The 21,012-nt window shown below is 43.5% G+C and overlaps 2 protein-coding genes and 1 long non-coding RNA gene across 11 annotated transcripts in view; 1 reads left to right on the top strand and 2 right to left on the bottom strand.

Moving 5' to 3' along the window:
- The window catches only part of TTF2 (transcription termination factor 2), a 36,373-nt gene extending 36,199 nt beyond the window's left edge, over window positions 1-174 (bottom strand). For 2 of the 9 annotated variants that reach the window (XM_019730607.2, XM_074318614.1), the window contains exon 1: window positions 79-152. In XM_019730607.2, coding sequence (XP_019586166.2) covers window positions 79-106 — 28 coding nt within the window. In that variant the 5' untranslated portion in view covers window positions 107-152. Of the gene's footprint in view, window positions 1-78 lie in introns of all 9 variants that reach the window. The other 7 variants (XM_074318615.1, XM_074318618.1, XM_019730608.2 and 4 more) reach the window with 6 other exon arrangements.
- On the top strand, window positions 146-12,071 carry LOC141568487 (uncharacterized). The gene is made up of 3 exons (XR_012491653.1): window positions 146-946; window positions 8,759-8,938; window positions 10,306-12,071. It is a non-coding gene; the product is annotated as an uncharacterized LOC141568487 (long non-coding RNA).
- A 2,142-nt stretch (window positions 12,072-14,213) lies between these two features.
- The window catches only part of CD101 (CD101 molecule), a 34,863-nt gene continuing 28,064 nt past the window's right edge, over window positions 14,214-21,012 (bottom strand). The window contains exon 9 of the mRNA XM_019730611.2: window positions 14,214-17,010. Within this exon, the coding sequence (XP_019586170.2) occupies window positions 16,778-17,010 (233 nt within the window). The 3' untranslated portion in view covers window positions 14,214-16,777. The remainder of the gene's footprint in view (window positions 17,011-21,012) is intronic.

Genomic DNA, 21,012 nt, shown 5'->3' with positions numbered 1-21,012 from the left:
AGGAGACAAGGTCGACAACAGTTACGCCGCGTTAGATTCACAGACCCCGGGGCGAACCCTCGGACCCTGACCCCTCACCGTGTTCTGGGCACCTAACTAATTCCATCGCGCTCCTACTCGCCCCTTCCACAAAGTGCCGCCTCAATGCCTGCTTCCGCCTTTTGGTCCGGCCTCCTCACTCAGGAACCAATCATCATCCGCCTCCTGTAGTTTTTTTAACTCCCACAATTCACCGCCGTGAGCCTGTGCTATTATCAGCCAATCATACGGAAATGTTCGCTCACCTCCAGCCAATCACAGTTTGGCGCGCGCCGAAATCAAATACGAGGCTAGGGGCCCCGGCATTTAGCTGGGGGGCGTGGCTGAGGCCGGCGGGCGGTTCCTAGAGGCTGGCGGGACTTCCTGGGCGAAGGAAGCGTGTCTTAGCTGGTCCTGGGAGACAAATGGGCGAAAGTACGACCCGTGGAAGGGTGGAGGGCTAGAGGGACGATTCCGGTTTCCATTTAAGACTCAGAGGTGGCCGTCGAGTAAACACGTGTTTCAAACTGCAGAGGGGAGCTCTGCAAAGAAAGCTCCCTTCTCCCGGTGGCCGAGAGCGCCTCAAGCTTCCCAGTCGTCTCCGAGCCGAGGCCTGGCGCCCGTGGGCGCTGTGTCGCTGTGCTGGGTCACTGGGGAGGGGAGGCCTGGAGAGGCCCCTGAATTTGCGGTGCTGGAACGGCGCGGACGACATAGGGTGCGGGGGAGGGGTCATGCGGTCGTCCTTTAACGCTGCGTGGTGAGCTGACATAGGGCAGGCGTGAGGATTTCTCTAGGACCCCACAGCAATCCTTTAAATTTGCGTGGCGCTTCAGATTTCACAGAGGGCTTACCCATACACGTCTCTCTCGACTCGGCCATCTGGTGAGATGGGCAGCATTTTATGGAGGACCCCGCGAATCACAGAAGTGTGAGTGACTCACCCAAGGTCACAGAATTTGTGGGGGGGGGGGCGATCTAGGGACAGGTGCCCAGGGGACCGCGCAGCTGTCCCCTGTGTGTACTGCATGTTCTCTGGGCACTTGTAGTGTTGGAGCCCTGAGTTACAAGTGTCCAAGTGGAAACAACGGGAGAAAGAGAATACTTTTGGTAAAGAGGAATTTTATACTTTGTACCTTTTGCCAAACTTTTTCTACTAGTATGTTCTGGTAATGTTAAAAATCAAGGATGCAATTAAATAAAAGATTGTCCAATTTTTCTACTAATACGTTCTGGTAATATTAAAAATCAAGGTGAAATTAACAGGACTATATTTGGAATCATCAAATTTATTTAACAAAAGGAAGGACTAGAAATCAGAGACTTACTGCAATAGACATGGCTTCATATTACAGCTATTGAGGACCATATGTGCAGACACATGGGGTGTGGCATGTGCTAGTGTACTTATGGGGACATAGGACAGAAAATCTAATGTCTAGGGGAAATCTGGGCTACATGATAAATGTAAATGTCATGGGGGTCTGGAAGAGGGGAAACAAATCTGAGATAATCATTTATTAATTAAACAAGTACATCTTAAATAGCATTTTGTGTGCCCCATGGGGACTGACTAGGTACTTGAGAAATGTAAAATTTATTGTCTGTACACACAGTTTATAACAACTATTCTAAACACAAGGCGCTTACTCAACATTTGGAGGAGACTGCACTAGCACGTTGAACACTACAATAACAATATAAAATAATATGTCAATGTCAAGATGAGTGGAATTAGTGGTAAATTCTGTAGGGCTAGATTAAGATGTGTCTGAAACCAAACGAGTTCGTTTATACATAACTACCCCTTTGGAACACCTATAGATAAAAACTTGGAGATAAGACAGAAGCAAAAAACAAACGAATAGAGGCATTTTCATTATTCCCAGATTATAATTCATGCATTGAAAGATTTTTAGGTACATATTTAAAATAGATGTTGTATTGGAGGAAATTGACCCTGCAACTGGATTTGCCGTTAGAGGGCTATGATAATTTAATTATTTCTTCAATAATATATTTTGTAAACAAGACAAAATCAGGGCCTCTTTATCCCATGCAGAAAAAAACTTCCTCTGCAAGTATCCCAGCCAATATCTCAGGTCAAACCTCATGAAAGTATGCACAGCCAAATCACAAAAAGGGGGAATATTTCTTCCATAAATTTGGGATATGCTATATCAAATTGAGGCTCTGGACAGCTTATCCTACCTAACCATATTTATATGAGTGAAAACAAATTTGTCACTGGGTGAAAGGTGACCAACCTATCAGTATAAACTATAATGAATTATACAACATACGCTTTTCAAAATACACACATGCATTATGTGTATTAACTTTTATTCTTAATTTATATGTTTATATCCTTAATCAGCCTGCAAATCCATGGAGAGACCTTTGCAGAATGTACTTTATGGAGTTCTATTTTGAGTCGAGTTGAGAGCTTGACTTGGTTTTTCTTTAAAGCTTGATTTATTCAAAACGAATGCCTAAGCTAGGTCCTAGAGCTAGATGGTTTAAATCCACGGGCCAATGATCCAATAAATTATTTCCATGTGGAGCTGGTCAAACGCAAAGTATGTGATGAAATTGTTCTAAAACTGAATTGTGGTAATGGATGCACAACTGTATAAATTTACTAAGACATAGAACTTTACACTTTATATAGGTGAAATCTATGGTATCTACATTATTCCCTCAATCAAGCTGTTAAAAACAAACCATATAAAAACCAATGTCAAAACATCTGCATGAAAAATAAGAGCTAAGATTAATCATCTAAGACATTTTGGCATTCTAAGGGGGAAAAAATGGCTGAAGAAAATAGTAGAAACTCTTTAGTTTTAGATGATGTAGCTCCTTAAACAGTCTGGTTCTCTCACCTGTGAAATAAAATTTAGAGTGGTTCAAACACTCATTTTAATTCTTGAGAAAGAATTATATTTTCTCTGGTCAGCATTGTGCTGGCTGGAATATATAAACATGTCGGACGTCTAGAAGATATGGGTGGTGAGCAGCTCAGCTGGAGCAGTCACCCCTTGATATCTCTGTCACTATCTGTATTGTTTAAAAATAATCAGCAATGCCAAGTTTCAAATTATTTGTAAAGTTCCAATTTCTATGCAACCTTTACCTTTACTTATTTTAAAAATTAAATTGTTCAAATTTGTTTTTCCAGTAAGCTGGTGATCTAAGTATACTTAGTTTTCCAAACTTATATCCCTCTAGGTTTTGCTCATTGCTTTGGGTGGGATGGAGAGGGGTAAAAAATTTTAAATAGTAGATAAATTATTTTTCCCCATTAGGCTCATTATTAACTATAAGGAAATGTCACCATAGCCTATCTTTTTCTGAGGTGTATTCTGAGGTAAGTGCTTTGTATATGCATTCTTAGTTCTCACAATTACCCTGGAAGTGGGTATTTTATCCTCATTTTAAAGAGTAAGATACCCAAGTTTAGAGTAATTAGGAGCTTGCCCCAATGTCCTGCTCCTAACTGCTGACCTTACAGAGCCTCTCCTTGGACTTTGGAACCAGATAAATTAATCTTTTCCAGGCTCAAAGTTACAAAGATGACACCAGCAGATGGGAGACTGGAAAGTTTTTGAGATTACCAACCCAGTTCTTGCCACTACAGTATTTTTATGAAGCATAAAATTCACTGATTCATTCAGATATTTAATATCTGAGTGATATACAGACATGGCTCAACAAATCCAAGATGAAAAACAAACCAAGTCCTTCCATTTTATAAACGATCACTAGGTAGCAGCATATTAACATAGAAACCAAACAGAAGGCCTGCCTCTTCTGTGGTTTCATTCTTTTTGCTTAACGATATGTAATGGTAATTCAGTTTCATTTCATTTTATGCCTTACAAATGTATGACCATTTTATACTTGTCCTTTACATAGGACAGTATAGTTGATATTAGAGTAAGAATAAATCTGGTTATAATTTGAAAACTCAAGAGAATTTACAAATTCTTTTGTTGTAACGATATTTTGTAGTATTCTGTTCTGAATTTCACTGGTCTTTAAAATATTACCCCCCAAATGGTTCAAAGCAAGCCCTCCTCCATTGCTTTTTTAAAAATATATAAGTGTGCAAGTCAATGTGTTTTTAGTAAATTTACAAAGTTGTACATCCATCACCACAATCCAGTTTTAGATCATCTCCATCACCCCAAAATCTTCCCTCAGGCCTGTGTGTAGTCAGTACCACAGACATGGCTTAATAAATCCAAGAAGAAAAATCACACCAAGGCAACCACTGGTCTGCTTGTCTTTATAAATTTGCCTTTTCTGGACATTTCATATACATGGAGTCATACTATACGTAATCTATTGCCTCGGTCTTCTGTCACTTAGCACAGTGCTTTTGAGTTTCATCCATGTTATGCTCCTTTTTATTGCTAAATAGTATTCCATTGTATCCGTTCACCAGTTGATGGAGTATTTTCCCTTTGGGGTTATTAGGAATAATGTTATGAATATTAATATAGATATATTTATGTGGGCATTTCTTATCATTCCTCTTGGGTATATATATACCTACGAGTAAAATTGCTGGCTCTGTGGTGAGTTTGTTTAACTTTTTTAGAAATTGTCAAACTGGTTTCCAAAGTGGCTGTACCACTTTATACTCCCACCACTAGTGTGTGACGGTTCCTGGTTCTCCATGTCCTCACCAACACTTGCTATTGTCTTTTTTTTATTATAGGCATTCTAATGGCTGTGAAGTCCTATCTCGCTGTGGTTTTAATTCATCTTCCTAAAGACTACTGATGTTGAGCTCCTCTTACTGTGCTTATTAACCATCATCTTCTTCTTTTTAAATGGTCTTGAAAAGCTTTTCCTTTTTTTTTTTTTTTTTTTTTTTTACTTACTAGAGACTGGTTTATTATAAAGATACTCAGGAACAGCCTGAGGGAAGAGATGCATAGGGCTAGATGGATGGAAAGGGCCCAGACGAGCTTCCTTGTTCTCTCCAGGCACACCGCTCTGCCAGAATCTCCTCACATTCACCGAGGAAACTCTCCAAATACTGTCCTTAGCTTTTTCTTTTAAAGGCTGGTATGGAACTTAAACTAAAACCTAGGTAAAAATGATATTGTTATTCATCCAAGGAGAGCAAAGAAACAGTAATGGTTTGCATAATGTTAAGTAACCAAATTGCATATATACTGTGACTATACTCATGTGAAAAATATTTATTTTTATTTATTTTTTTACTACTAGTTTCAAGGTGAAAAATAGTTTTAACCACAACACACTATTTCCTTTTAAGACTATCTATGGTATGATTTCATGTATATACCTCTGAGAGGTTGAGGTGGGAGATGGCTGTAGTTTTTATTTGCTAGGCCTCGCATGTATTGCTGTTATAATTTTTTAAAAAATCCAACAGAGATATTAAAGCAGAGGCATAGGAATAAATAACAGAGGGCACACACCAAAATAATAATACTGCTTATTTCAGATGGCAGGATGGTTGGTAGCTTTCTTTCTTTCTTCCCATTTTCTATATACCATGCGATGGTATTACACTGTTGGCAGTAAGTCATCGTAGGTTCCTCACCTGCACCATTTTACCTGTTAAACTCACTCAGTTCTCTTTCTAGTTAGTTAATCCTGACCTTCCTGCAATCAATACTGTCTTTTATTTTCTTTATCCTTCCTACCCCCTTTTGGTATCTAATTTCAATTTTTACAGCAAGGTATCTTCTTCTTTAACTCTACACCAGTTACTTTGCTTAATTCTAACCTTATCCTCAACCCTCATTCCAAAAGTTACTAGAAAGCAAGGTCCCTTCTCCCTTGTTCTCTAAAATCCTCACGTCCACAGAAATTACAGACAACCTAGACTCAAGACCTCCTGTGACTGCGTCCTTGTTTTCTGGCAGTCACCCTGAGCGGCATTTCTTCTGGAAGGCAACAAATGGTACTAGGGTAGGGTCCAGGTTCTCAGGTTGAGACTGGATCCACTGCCCACTGCTCCAAAGACTTGTGATGACGGGAGCCTCCCTCCATGCTGGGGTCTTAGGGGCTGAGGAAAGGCTAGCGGAGTTCTGGCGAGTTCTCCCTACATTTCCTTTCAGAGTTCACCTAGGAGCTGGAACAGAACAACCTCTGTTTTCTGCTGCTGTTTTTCAGTACCAAAATGGTCTTAAAGAACTCCACTTTTTAATAACATGCATCAGAATCCGTCGGTCTTTGCTGAAAACTCTTCAGTGGCTTTGTGTTGGAATCCTCATTTTGATTCATGTGGCGCCCCCTATGACATAGTCCCGCTTACTTCTCTCTCACCTTCTGCCCTCCTACTCCTCTGCTGCTACTTTCCAACCACCGTGACATGCTTTCTGTTCCTTGAGGTGCCCAGGTGGGTCTGACCTGAAGGCCTTTGTGTGTGTCATGCTTTCTGTCTCGAATGCTTTTCCTAGTTATTCAAAGCAAGCCCCTCATCCTTTAGGTCTCAGCTTAAGTTTTACCACAGCAAGACTTGCCCTGACTTCCGTATCTATGGAAGTCCTTCCTTGTGTTTTTCTCTCTCAGCACCGTTTGCTTTCTGCGTAACATTTAGTATGTAGTTCTCTGCTTACTTATTCATTGTCTGTCTCCTCCATTGATTAGATTATATATGAACGTCCCAAGAGAACAGGGACTTATTTCTGTTTCGCTTACCACTCACTCACCATGTACACAGTGCATAGAAATTCAATACATATCTGTTAGGTGACATAAATTAAGCCATAGAATACAAGGGACCCTAAAGGCACCTCATGTGCCCTCCCAATCCCTTCCACGTCATGCCTAATGGATTCAGCATAGAAACTTCTGGTCACAGCAAATTCTCTATTTGGGTATGTCAAAATGTCAGTTAATTCTAACGTATATTGAGTAGAAATCTGTCTTTCTGTCTGAAACTTTCACTGACTTGGCATCTTAATTCTTTTCAATGTCACTTTCTAATATTTGAATGTGGCTGTCTCACCCTCCTGGGCTCCACTTATGTTCTCATTCCTCAGAGAAACTGCTCCCACTGCTTCAATTACATCCTCCCCTCCATCCCCCCTCACAGGCATTTGTCAATGAATGTGTGTTTCATTTGACACATCTCAAAGAGAATTCAATATGAAGAATACTGTGGGACAACTATCGTCTTTATTTTAGATATGACCACTCTACGAGGTCCAACAATTTAGTTCTTGAACTTGTTGCAACGATGTTGCTAACCTTTTTTGATATCAGAGGGATTATTTATTATGCATTTGTACCAACTGCACAAACAGTTAACCAAGTTTACCATTTGGAAGTGCTGAAAAGGCTGCGTGAAAAATTAGACGACCTGGACTTTTCACCAACAATTCATGGCTCTTGCATCACGACAATGCACCAGCTCACACGACACTGCCTGTGAGGGAGTTTTTAGCCAGTAAACAAATCACTGTATTGGAACACCCTCCCTACTCACCTGATCTGGTCCCTAAAGACTTCTTTCTTTAGCTGAAAATAAAGGAAATATTGAAAGGAAGACGTTTTGATGACATTCAGGACATCAAGGGTAATATGAGGACAGCTCTGATGGCCATCCCAGGAAAAGTTCCAAAATTGCTTTGAAGGTTGGACTAGGTGCTGGCATCAGTGCATAGCTTCCCACAGGGAGTACTTGGAAGGTGACAGTAGTGATATTCAGTAATGAGGTATGTAGCACTTTGTCTAGGATGAGTCGCAAACTTAATTGTCAGACCTCGTATATAAGCAATAGAAAGCTGCCAAAATTTTCTCTCTCTTTTCTAACAAATATGCCATGCTAGTACTTTCTATCAAGTGTGCAATCAACCGAAACCACTGCTGTCATTTTTCACGTGTGAACTCCAGTCTCCCTTACCTGGTGCATCTAATGGCTTGAACTTAACTATGGATTCTCTCTTGTAGCTTGTTAGTTTTGATCCATCATTCTAACCTGTCTAGATCTCTCTGAACCTTGTTCCTGTCCGCTGACTTATTAGTGCTCTCTCCTGACTGTGTCAGCTGACCACTCCACACGCCTGCTCCCTTTGACTTTATTCAAGTTGTCAGTAAAACTGCTGAACAAGGCCGAGCGCTTGCGCATGGCCTGGAGAGGTCTCCTCCAGGTGAACATGGCGCCCTAGTCATCATGCTTTGGGTATGGTCATTTAGTCAGGCCTAGACTCACATCAGTGCCACGTTGTGTCTTCTTGTCCAAGTGGCTCACTGCAGCTCATGCATGCTCTATTTAGAGCTGTCCCTTGATTTACCAGGCTGCAAAGCATAGCAGAAAAGGAAGTGAGGTTAATCTGAGTGGTTTTTTGTTCTGGGTGAACGGCACAGGAAACAGCCTAGAAGCCACACGGGGATGTGGTTTTTCAGGACAAAGGTTCTCACCTTGCATGAGTCTATAGGTTCTTTCAGTCACGCCATCTCCCGTCTGGTCCATTTGCCTCACAGCATCTGTCACTTCTCATTTCTTCTCTAATCTGCTGTCTCCTTCCTCTCCCTCTTGGTCCTCTCTCAAGGTTTTCCTGCCTTTGGATGAAGGCTGGGAAGTTCTAAGGGAGGGATTTGCTACGGCCCAGCGATGAGAAGGAGCGTTAATAAATCTTTTGATGAAGATCTGAGGCAGCCAGCGTTCCTGGGTAGCCCAGGGCATCCCCTTCAAAAGATCTCGCTCTTCTTGCTAGTTCCTCTTTAATACATTCTCACTCTCCTTTCCCAGGACTGCACTTCCCCACACAGGGGACTGGACTTGTTTTCTTCTGCTGTACCAGAGACACAGTGAAGCCTTGCCCCCGTGCCGTGGAGCTTCCTGCCTCTCCTGGTGTCTGCAGGGTTTTTTCCTGCCAGCATGGAGTCTGCTTGTCACATTCAGCGGGTTCCTTCAGGAGCTGCTGACACTGTAGGTGGCTGGTTGTGGGGATCAGAGAGCCCCCACCTGTGCCGAGAGAAGAGCTGGGGCACGGCAGGGGGATGAGGGTCTTCTTCCTGTGGTTTGTTGGCTTGTATTTGTGCTTCCTCACTCTTCTGTGCTAATTGCCCTTTCCTTCCTCTATTCCTCTTTTTCCCCTGCTTTCTTCACGTCTCCCTCCAACCCTCAACACTTCTCCTTTGTTCCAGGGAGACAAAAACAACATTAATGGCTGTAGAGGACGAATGGTCTAGATTCTTTGTATTCCCACCCAGAGCTCAGCATGCGTGTTGAAACAATCCCTTTTCATCCTTAAACTTTTTCCACGGCACCATTCCTGCCACTTTAGTAATCACCTGTTTCCGATGGAAGAGCTGGAGTATGGCTAAGTGGCAGATGGGGAAATTCTGCTCACTTGACTGGTTTTGCTCTTAAGTTGTATAACCTACCCAAGTGCTGTGGACTGAATTTTGTCCCCCCAAATTCATATGTTGAAGCTCAATGTGATGGCATTTGGAGACAGGGCCGTTGGGAGATAATTAGGTTTAGATGAAGTCATGAGGGTGGGGCCCTCATGATGGGATTAGTGCCCTTATAAGAAGGGACCTAGGAGCCACTTTCTCTGTGTCTCTCTTCTCTCTTCTCTCTTCTCTCTTCTCTCTTCTCTCTTCTCTCTTCTCTCTTCTCTCTTCTCTCTTCTCTCTCCTCTCTCTCTCTCTGTCTGTCATGTGAGGACACAGTGAGAAGTTGGCAGTGTATAAGGCAGGAGGAGGGCCCTTGCCAGTCAGCTGGCACCTGGATCCGGGACTTCCTAGCCTCCCAAACTGAGAAAATACATTTTTGTTGTTTAAGCCACCCAGTGCATAGCATTTTGTTATGGCAGCCCAAGCAGACTAATACAAATTCCCAAGCTAACTATTTGCTATCTGCCATAACATTTGTTTTTGCAAATGTGCCATTTGCACTCAAATCTACATGTAAATTGAATTAGCTAATTAATACAGGTGTAAAGTACCTCAGGATAGGAGTCTCCGGAGACTTCATTTCCCATTAATGCCCATATACTTATATATTTTCACTCGGAACGCCTGGGTGAAACTATCCTGGCTTCTCATTTAATTGTAAAGCACTCAGACAACTTTTCCAAATGTTCTTCTGTCCACATTGCCCCAATATCCTGACTCTTTCCCGAAATTTTACTTACCTTTCCCTAAATTAGCTTTTTGGGCTGAGGACCCAAGCAATGATTCCATTTTGTGACCAAGCCCATGCTTCCATTTCATCCTCATGCCCTGTTCTCTCCTTGATCATGTTAAGAATCGGGTGGTAACATGTAGGTTATCTGGTTTCCTTTTCAGGCGTCCAAAGGATCAAAATGGCCACCTTGTCACTGATGGCAATGACGATGATGATGATATTAACATTGATGAGTTCTGACTCCTTTACATGTATGTCTTTCATAATCCTTACGACAAACCCTATGAAGCAATGGGTATTATCCTCATTTTATGGGTGAAGGAATTGAGGCAAAGAGAGGTTAACTGCCAAAGACTATAGAGCCCGTGAGAGATGTCATTGAGATTTCAACCTAGGCTGTCTAAATCCAGAGTTCACATTCCCGACTATCAAATGACTGATGTATTCACTGGGCACACCGTCTAAAAGGGACAAGAAAGTCAAAGTGAAAGACCTTAAGAAGGGGTAGTTAGCAGCTCAATTTTATCTCGCTGATGCTTACTTCTGTTGAAGGCCCAACTGTCGACGATTTCGTTTGTGTGGAAAGATGGACTAAATATCACAGTTGCCATTTAGCCTTCTGTTGCCAGGTGGGACATCTCCTGGTTTACTCCATGTGAATGATCCTTACTGAACACTACACTGAATACCTTCCCTCCATCAGAAAAAAACATTTCAAGTGAGGAACTTAGAGGTACGTGTGTGTTAAGAGCTGACATTGGACAGAACCAGGAACCCTTATTCAAGACTGAAGCTGAGGCCAGCCACTTCAGACTCCTGTAACACCGCTCAATATTTTGCTTCAATAGCAGTGCTTTCTGCACACAGCATCTTCATTTGTCATTTTTATGGTTAGAAGTTATTTGGCCCACACATAGGGAATAAAGACCATTCTGGTCATATCTTGGCTATTGAGAACAGAAGATTCCGCAAACAATTTCCTGCTGCCAGCAGGGCAGTACAAAAGCACTGCTGTCACACAGACCATTAAACAATACAAAGTTTCCCTAAAGACAGACTTAAGAACTTGTAGCATCTGCCTTCAGTCATGGAGACCATCACAAAAACACGCTCTCGTTTGTCTATTTAAACAGCACCATAAGGAAGCACAGGTGGCCATTTAACCCACATGCATTGGGCTGAATGGAAATCTGGGAACCAGGGTAAAGAGTGTGAAAGGGTCTCCTGCTCCCTCAGTCCAAATTCATCTCTTTTAAGAGGAAATCCACACTTAGACAGCATGGGCCAAAACAAGCACTGGTCATCATTTCCTGTCCCAGCAGTCCCCTCATTACCTTGTGTGTAGAGATCTTTGCTGTGTAATAACATGGTAGAATCTTTACAACCTGAAGAAGCCTTGAAAGAGTGTTGCTTTTGGAGTCAGTGTACTTGGGCTTACACAATATTCTGCCTCTTAATGATCAGAGACCTTCGGCAAGATACTTAACCACTTTTTCCTGGTTTGTGGTTTAATCTTGGCTTACTCCCAAGATGGTCATAAGGATTCAATCCTCATAGCACATGATGGCTGTTCAATAAAGTAAACAGTAACTCCATTCCTCTTTCCTCTTTGAGGGAATGGACGATGTCAGTTATTTCTGCATGCCAGCTCCTAGCGGATGTCTTGGTATATGCTAAATATCAGAAGATGTTTGTGGGATAAATTAATCTTATAATTTCTCTTGTACATTAAAATCTCTCATTCTGTGTTGGTCCTCTATTTGGTTCTCAAATACGTTTTGAAAGAAACATGCTTTTTTCAAAAATTCAAGTTTAAGTTATTTACATATAGTAAGTTATTTATTATTCTACAGAGGGTGCCAAAAAAAATGTATACACATTTTAAGAATGGAAAAAACTGTATGAAAATTGTGATACAATGAATGACGCTGGCATTTGATTAATGCCATCTTTTGAGCGAACATACTATGCATTGCTACCGTAATTCAATTCAACTTCAAAAAGTAATACATAGATAACATTTCTTAAAAGGTGTACATTTTTTTGCACCCCCAGTATATTATATATTCATACTTATATATTTATAACAGTTATATGTAATTTATTTTATATAATATACAATATGTATTATATACGATATATAATGTATAGTACATAATACATATGATTAAGTTATTTACATGAAGTTCTCAAATCTTGAAAAGATAGCTCAGTACATTTTTACATGTGTATATACAATCATGAAACCACCTCCTAGACAAAGATACAAAACATTTCTGTTGCCCCAGGATGTTCCTTCATGCTACTTCTGAGTCCACACTCACCCTGCGAGAGGAAATCAGTATTCTGACTTCTGTCACTATAGACTAATTTTGCTGGTTCTTGGACTCCAGACAAATGGAATCATATAGTGCATATCCTTTGTTTCTGGCTTCTTTCACTCAACAAGTGCTGCGAGATTCAGCCATAGTGTCACGTATGTTGGTGAGTTGGCTGCCCTGCTTTGGCTTGGTACTGCCACAACCCTCACCCCAACCCCCACCCATCATCTATGCTGCTGCTGTTTTCATTCTCCTAAAGCACAGCTGCAAATAACATTCAATGATCCACCATTGTCCACCAAAGGAAGTCCAAGTTCTTATGCATGTTTCAGATCTGTTCTTCTGCCCCTCCCCTACTGTTTATTCCTCTTCTCCTGTCAAAACATTTCCTGACTTTCAAAGCCCAGTTCACATAACATCTCCTTTGTGAAACTGTCTCTGATTTCTCAATGCCCATGGCACTTTGCTGCATTAGGGGTAAAAATTAATAGCCAGCAAAACAGAAGTCCCAGCTGAACCTACAGGGAATGCAGCCTTCTCTGGCCCTATCTGATGAGTGGGGAGCCTCCCCATTTGCATGACCCACCTGAAGGAGGGAAAGGGGGGGGCTGTAATGAAGAGGTTAATACAGAGGTTCTTATATTAACCTGACAGTGGGAGCTGGCAATGGGAAACAGACAACATAGTATGAAGTCTGTCTCTCGCCCAGACTGGTCCTAGCCTGGCTGATGTCTGGACCCTATGGATAAAGGAGATACAGGGCAAATGCTAAAGGAGCTGTTTTCACAAGAGAATCTTTAGAGAGATGGGGCACAAGCAAATGTGGAATCATTTGTGGTCCAAACAGAGTGTAATGCAAATACAGACTGAAAGGTAGGTGCTTTTCCTTACTTACCATTGGGTACCATCCAGCACGGTATCTCATCTGCTCCGGGAGCCCAACCACCGTGGAAGCCCGTGGAGCTGGACAGAACCGCAGGGAACCACATACAAGCAGACTTGTTTGCAAACTCGTAAGAAGTCCCAGAATCCCAGGGAATCCCCTGAAATTCTTGAAGAACACTTTCTAGATGGCCAAGCCTCTGTATAAGCAGCCTTGGGGGCAAAAGTCTGTGGGATATGGATTACTCTTGTTGATTTAATTTCATTTATGCGTACAGACGGGTTAAGGCCTGGAAAAACTTGGGTTATGATGACATTCTTTTATGGCTTGAAATGGTTTAAAACTTCTCTTCAGGTAAGTACCTGATTTGATCCTCAAATCAACCACATAAAGTGGATATTCTTACCTGCTGGTTTTCCCCATCACAGTGGATTTGAGCATAGTGTTTATGGTGGAAAGAGTCCAGGACTTGTCAATTGGAGCTCTTATTCTTCTGCATGTTGTGTGATCCTGGGTAAATCCCAACCTCTCTGAACTTCAATTTCTTACCTGCAGGATGGGAATAACAATCCCTTTCGCATGGGGATGCCGTGAAACTCTGCGATGAATAATAACTCCTGCACAATTGTAAGAAATTATTATGGCCCATGACTTTCTACCATCCCATTCATGTGCTGCCATAAATCAGTCGTTCCTATAGATATCTCCATAGACTGAAAATAATGAACCTATGCATGCCTTATTCTCTGTGTCCTCCTGTCCCACATGGAGTTAAAGATGCAGCAGGATGGTGTGGAGTTTCCCATCTCTAGTAGGAGTTGGTAGAGAGGACCCGTACTTCAACACTGCTTGGACTAGACACCAATACGGAGAGGCTAAGGTTATTTATTAAATTAATCAGATATATAAATGGACACAGATATAATAGGTCAAATCAAGTTTCCCAGGAACATCATACATGGCTAAGACAGAACATTAGCCGCTAATAGAGAGTGTGGTAGGCACACTTTTCCATCAAGAGCCAGATAGCAAACATTTCAGGCTTTGTGGGTCATACGGTCTCCATGGCAACTGCTCAGCTCTAGCAACCTGTCATGACAGCAGCCATAGACGCTATGTAGGCAAATGGGAGTGGCTGTATTCCAACAATCAGTATTTAAAAAAATATATGGTGGGCTACCTTTGGCCCTTGGGTAGCCAACTCCTGAGACAAAGGTTTGTCTTGTCTCCAAGCAAGATTTATAACACAAGAAGCTCAAAGGAAAACCAGGTGGTGACACAGAATGGATAAGTGGAAATCAATGAGTCAAAGTGAAGTTCTCCATGAAGTTTTAAAAACGAAAATGAACAAGGACATAATTGGAGCCAGAAGAGGTTTCATGTACTGAGTTGGGTGAAAATGAATTTTACTCTAGAAGTTCAAAAAAGAAAAAAGAAGACAGTGGGGTTTTAGTCGCCTGGACACTCACTACAGGCCAAAGTAGTATAGCGTGGCTCCTTCGAAAATCTAAGGAGCTCTAGGTCCCATTGAAAGAATCCACAACAAACAAGGCGATAACTCCAGGGGAGTGGCCATGTCTGCTTGTCTGCTTGAGTCCTCACTGGACCCCACACCGGCTGCTCCCAGGGTCTGCTCTGGGGAAGCAGCTGGAAATTTGCGTGTCTGTTCTGTGCATCTCTGGGCTGGATTTAAACACGGAAAAGTGGTGGTTGAGCTAAGAGTTGAAAGCGCTACCCAGGTGAAGAGGGCAAGGGTGTAGCACCAGAATCTACCCTGATTCTCCCACTGGCTCCGTGTTGCTCTCTTTCCCTAATATCCCAATTAAAATGCAGGTTTCTGGAAAAAACGGGTGGGGAGTGGGAGGGGGTAATCATACTTTCTAAGAAGTCATAACTGTAGCTTTGGTTTCTGAAAAACGTTCTCCCTTACCTGAGAGAGAAGAAACTACGTGTTGCCATGTTTAAGGAAACATTTGGAGTATTTCAAATGAGGCCATAAAGAGAGACGATGGATTGAAGGAATTTGTAAATCTACGGTGGGAGTTCTCATAGCCACCAATAATCCCCTTGCAAAGGAACTAATTATGTTTGGAGAGGATGTGTGTGCCTGATAAAATAATTAAAAATAAATTGCTCTCCGTGGAAATGCAAATTACCAAGCGTTAAAGCAATGCTTTTGGTCATATAGATAATAAATAGATGTGTTTTCTCACGTCTGTTAGGGGACACTGATTGATTTTCATTACAGCCTACAACAGAGCCTGAGCAGCTTTTGAAACAAAGGGGAAGGGACCTCAGGCCAGAGGGGACAGTTGTGATCTCCTAGGGGACAGTTGTTAAAAGCCTTAAGCCATGACACTACCCATCCCCCACCCCCAGGACTTTTCCTGGCTGAGAATAGGGGATACTGAGGACCTAGGCTTGACTCACTGCTGCCCCTGAACTCTTAGTCCCTGCTGGAGTGGGAGGGGATGGTGGCACTGTTGACCCCTCCTCCCCCAAATAACTGCCACAACACCCTTTCCTAGCACCTAGTGCTGTCAGGTCAAAGAGAATAAAGCTTTGGCTAAGAGCCAGGAGCCAGATGGCCCTTTTGGTGTCTGGAGGAAGGGGGAACATGAGGCCTTGGGGGGCTGCCTGGAGCACTGTTGCGAAATTAAAAAAAAAAAAAAGTTTTTCCTTAGCAATGACTTAGTAAGTCTTACAGACAAAAGCAAAAGAAACTCAGGCTACGAAATGCTTTATCGTTTCATCCAACAACCAATAAAGGACCTACTATGTAGAGCTTGCTCTTGAGTGGCATTTATAGATGGGATGGAGGGAAAAAACTGGATTTCTGTCTGGGACGTTGTCACATTTTTGGGGGAGAGGCAGATTTGATGGACAGAAGGGCATATTCCCAATTCCTTTCACCTTATAGACATCAGGCCCTTTCTTACACCTCTTATCTGGAGGCAAAAGATTCCCTAGAGCCAGCGTGACTGGATGCTGGGTGTTCTCCAGGGAATCACTGAGGTAAAAAATGAGGAGAGCGGAGGGAAGCGTCCCCCTCCCCCCGTTTGTGGTAGGGGCACATATTTCCTTTGAGGATCCACTTTCTTATTTAATCCCCAGAGGCTGTGTGAGGGGGGCACTTCTCACAGACGGGGAAGCTGAACCTCCAGGGGGTGTGATGAACGGAAACCGGTGATGATGCCATCCAGCTCCTGGGAAAGGCTGTAAGGGGTAGGTGAGGTCACACACAAAGACACACGGAACAGTGCCTGGCACCGCATCCGCGCTTCATAAAGGTGCCCTCTGAGTCCTAGGTGACTCACCCAGGGCCAGAGGCACAGAGAAGGGCAGAAGCAGGGCTCAGCCACATCACATCCCGGGCAGTCCGAGTCCAAATTCCCCCTTTTCCCACAGGATCGCAGGTGCCTCTCGGGTTCAGTGGTCATCTTCCTCTTCACTTCTGTCTGTGAGTATGTGTCTTGGCCCTTTCATGTCCATCCAGAGAGCCTTATCTTTCTGGACATTTCGGCGCAGTGTCGACAACTTCCTGGCCTTCCAGTAGAAGCCGAGGAGGGAAATGAGCAGAAGAATGAACAGAATGACGGGGTAGATGAACATGAAATTGAATAAAGGGGCTGATGAGCAGACCCTGGAAAGAAACGTGGTCTCTGCAACAAAAAGGAGTAAAACAGAGAGCATGATTAGTCTCCGACTTATTTGTACGAATCAATTATAAACACTTCTGGGATTTATGGTTACAGGCAAGTTCCATTAAAAATAACAGGGCCCAGTAGCAACCAGCCCCTTCAATGAGATGCGAAGAGCAAAGGGAAGGCTGCGGGGAGACCAGGACTCCAGAATGGGGCTCTCCCAACCTAACTGCCCCTCGCCCAGCAACGTCCAACCACCGGAGGTTCCGATGACCTACTTGAAAGAGCAGCCAGAAAGAAAAACAAAACAGAAAAGAAAACCTCTCCTTTAATCTTCTTTCCTCAGAAAAGATATCTATAATTCAATCCTCATTCTCAACTCTGCTGCAGGTCCTGAATTTTTAACTTGAGTTATTCCCACTGCTGCTTCTTAAATACACACACACACACACACACACACACACACACACACACACACACACACTGCACTGTCCTCATAAAGCAGCACCATCGCATCCTGACTCACCAAATTGCTCTCCCACTCCCAAGATGCCGTCCATTAGCCTCCTTTCCTGTTGTTCTGACTGTTGCCACCCCACCCCCACGCTCTCTGCACCCTAATTTTCTGGTCCTTCTGGCCCAGCTCAGATCACACTTCCTCCCCCCTCCCCCACCCCCGTCCTCCCTCCCCGGGGGTCCCACCTCGCCTCAGGCACAGTTCTCTTCTACCCTCCTCCCACACACCACTGTTTCAACCTCTTTCCTTCCCTTCCAACCATCTCCTTTGTTCCATTATAGTTATGTGAGTACGTCTTATGGTGCCATTTGTTTCTATATCCGCTTCCGTGCCTAGCACACGGGCTTGATAACTTTCAGTGATCTGAATTGAATTAAATTGAATTGACTTGGGCAAGAGATACTACATACAGGCTTGCTGAAGTTATCCAACCGACAGGGGCAGCCCGCGGGGAAGTGGTGTCAGCACACAGACACGGGGAGCACACAAGCACCGCCCCAAAGTGGGTCCCAGCCACACAGCTACAGAAACAAAGGCTAGAGACTGCAACCACCACAGGCTCCAGGAAACAGTGTTTTGAGTTATCACTCTAAGGACCAGGTTTATAGTCTCTTGAGGCAGAATGACACATGCTTAAGGAGACACCAGCTACATTTATTTATGACAGGTTATTCGAAAGCAGGGCTGTTCTGAAAAATCTGATGCTAATAGTAGCTGTGCTTGCATTGGAAAATTGTAATAACAGAAGCAATTTCTTCTTCAAAGGTTAAGCTGTAGGATTCATGGGATTACAGACTCTTAGAGATGAAAACACCAGGTTTCGAGGTCATTTCGATCAACCTCACGCTGGGAGAATTTCACTTTCGGCATTCCTGATGCATTTTTGCACCTTGAAGAGTGTCTCTTTGTTGGAAGTCAAGAAAGAATCTAAACAGTGGTCCAACTCCTGCACTGTGAACTCCTGGAGAACAGGTCTTAAGTCTCACGCATCTTTTCATTTTGTGCAGCACTTTGTCCATAGGTCATCAGTGGAGAGGGATGAATGAATCAATTGCACGAGTGAATTCCACACACAGGGACCCAAGGGCAGCTGCCATCTTGTGACACAATCATCACCGAACCTGAGGCTGGCAGCTCTGAACTGGGCTGGCGAGGAGCTACAGTTGTTGCCTAGATTTTCTCTGGTCTCATTTATACTCAACATCTTACATTGGTTTTTGTTTTTGAAGGAATGGGCAGTGATGAAGCTAAATTTTGAATCTTTTATCACCCTCTCTCCACATCCTACCTGACCCCTCTCTCCACAGCCCTGCTTGAATCCAGTAATTCCCCCAGGTCTTATCTGAACCCATTTGGAGGCATATGGTTAAGAAGGAGGTACAGACAGTGATGCTGAAAGAGAATGGAGCTGAAGAGACCCGTGGGTAAGCGTCCTGGCCTTGATCCTTCACACAACTCACATGCAGAGTTGTGATTGAGCACCTGCTACACCTTGAAGAGAGCTGGGTTCAAATCCTGGCTCTTCCACTTCCCATTACTGAGCTTGGACAAGTTGCTGATCCTCTGTCATCAATCAAATGGGGATAATAATTTCCAGTATCGTGCTGAGAGAATACAGCACTTAACATAGTGACTAGCGCATTTGTTGAGTCAGCAACAGATAAATATTAGCCAGAATACTACTGAGAGAGTCAGGAAAATCACAGGCAACATTCTCCTGAAAGACTGGGCAGAAAACAGCTGGACCTGCTGATTCCTCCCTCGGGGGCCGCAGGCTTGGTCATGTTCAATCATTGGTCAAGTCTCTGCCTTCAGTCTCTGAGCCCTCTGTGCACAGGACTGGGTGACATTCAGCTGAGAGTCAAATGCTTGCTTAGAAGACTCTGGCTTCCTTTTCCAGTTATGGGAGACAGATAACTGGGAGCTGAGAGTTACAGCACCCACGTATCACTGTCACTGGATGATGGAGTGAGTGATGATGGGGAGATGGGTCCGACACACAAGAGGGGAAAGAACTCTGATCCTTGGCTTTTCTGCCATGGACACGCTAACCTTCAGTGAGAAGGGGCTGCCAGAGGGCTGGGTTATCTTAATGGGGAGGCCACTGTTCCTCCTAGTACATTCTACCATTAAAGGACGGCAAAGTGTGCTCTTCGCAGTGCGGAATTGGCCAACAACTAGCAACTGTCAGCTCCAGTGCTTCTGTGGTACCCCTCCTGGGAGGGCAGGGTTTGCCCTGGATCCCATAGTCACCATTTCCCACCATCTGCCTCTCACCCATATCTGGATTCGAATTAGTGACATTCAAAACCATTAAGATCTGGCACTTTGAATTAATCTGAGTAAGTGGCCAAAGCTCAATGTACAAGGCTTGCAAGACAGAGCCAAAAATGTAATGAGAACCCTTCATCATGAGGTATAGTTTATAACGTTCTTCCACCCACAGCCAAACACATCACGAGGAACATTCCTTTTTGATATTACCGCAGAAAGACTGGCTTCAGAAGGAGAAAGGTATGGGATAATCAGGGGGCAACTGACTCCTCCCCCACCCCAACTAAAACTTGGGCAACTGACTACGCTATGTGTGGCCATGGGGAGAGTTGGCTTCTGCCAAGAAATAAAAGCAGCGTCACTTAACCTGACGCAAATGCATCCCAGAATAAGTGAACCCCTGACAGCAACCTGTTTCTACCCACTGAAGACTCGCTTGCTCATTCTTTCATCCAGCATTTGTTGAGCGCTATGCTATGTGCCAGGCCTCGGTGGAGACAGTGGGGTAACATGGGTAAGTGGCATGGTCTCTCCAGAAACTTCAATGTGGTAGGGGGCACATATTTCCTTTGAGGATCCACTTTCTAAATATATCCTCACCCAAATGAAAGCTAGGAAATAGTAACAAATAACCCTGTTACCACAAATAATCCAGAAAGCCCTATAGCGTCTTGCCTATTAGTTAATCACAGAGAGTTCTCCAGAATAAGACATTTATGTCTGGGGTCTAAGGATGAGGTTAAAAGACCCAGGTAACTGGAGGTTCTGCCTTGGCTTAGTCATAGCTCAGAAAGGAAGATGGCGAAGAAAATGCAAGGTCCATTCCCCCAGGGAAATGCCTCTTAACTTCTCTGCCTTCCCTTGAACCATACAATCCAGGCAAGGTTTTATCGTGAAGTCCTACACTAGCCCAACCTGGAATTGCCAAAGAGGGGTGGTAGAAAGCCATTTGAGAAGTGAGAATTGGTAGCGTCTTGGATTTGACCTGGACTTAATTAAGACGTAGAGCTGGCCCTTACACGATGATTTGAGCGTCTTCTATGGATGTCCCAGGCACTGCGCTAGTGCTGGAATAAGACTAAGCGTCTCTGCCATCTCAGAATGTACAGTCGAACAGTGGCGAAGGATGTTAAACAGCTGTGATGACTAAGAGAATAAGGTAAGTCAACTCAGAAAGTGGCAGTGAAGCCAGTAGGTAAAGTTGGAGTAGGTGCTGGCCAGGGAAAGCT

This window comes from Rhinolophus sinicus, linkage group LG14 (genome assembly GCF_036562045.2).
Source record: "Rhinolophus sinicus isolate RSC01 linkage group LG14, ASM3656204v1, whole genome shotgun sequence".
Taxonomy (NCBI): domain Eukaryota; kingdom Metazoa; phylum Chordata; class Mammalia; order Chiroptera; family Rhinolophidae; genus Rhinolophus; species Rhinolophus sinicus.
This window is presented reverse-complemented; position numbering and strand designations above follow the sequence as displayed.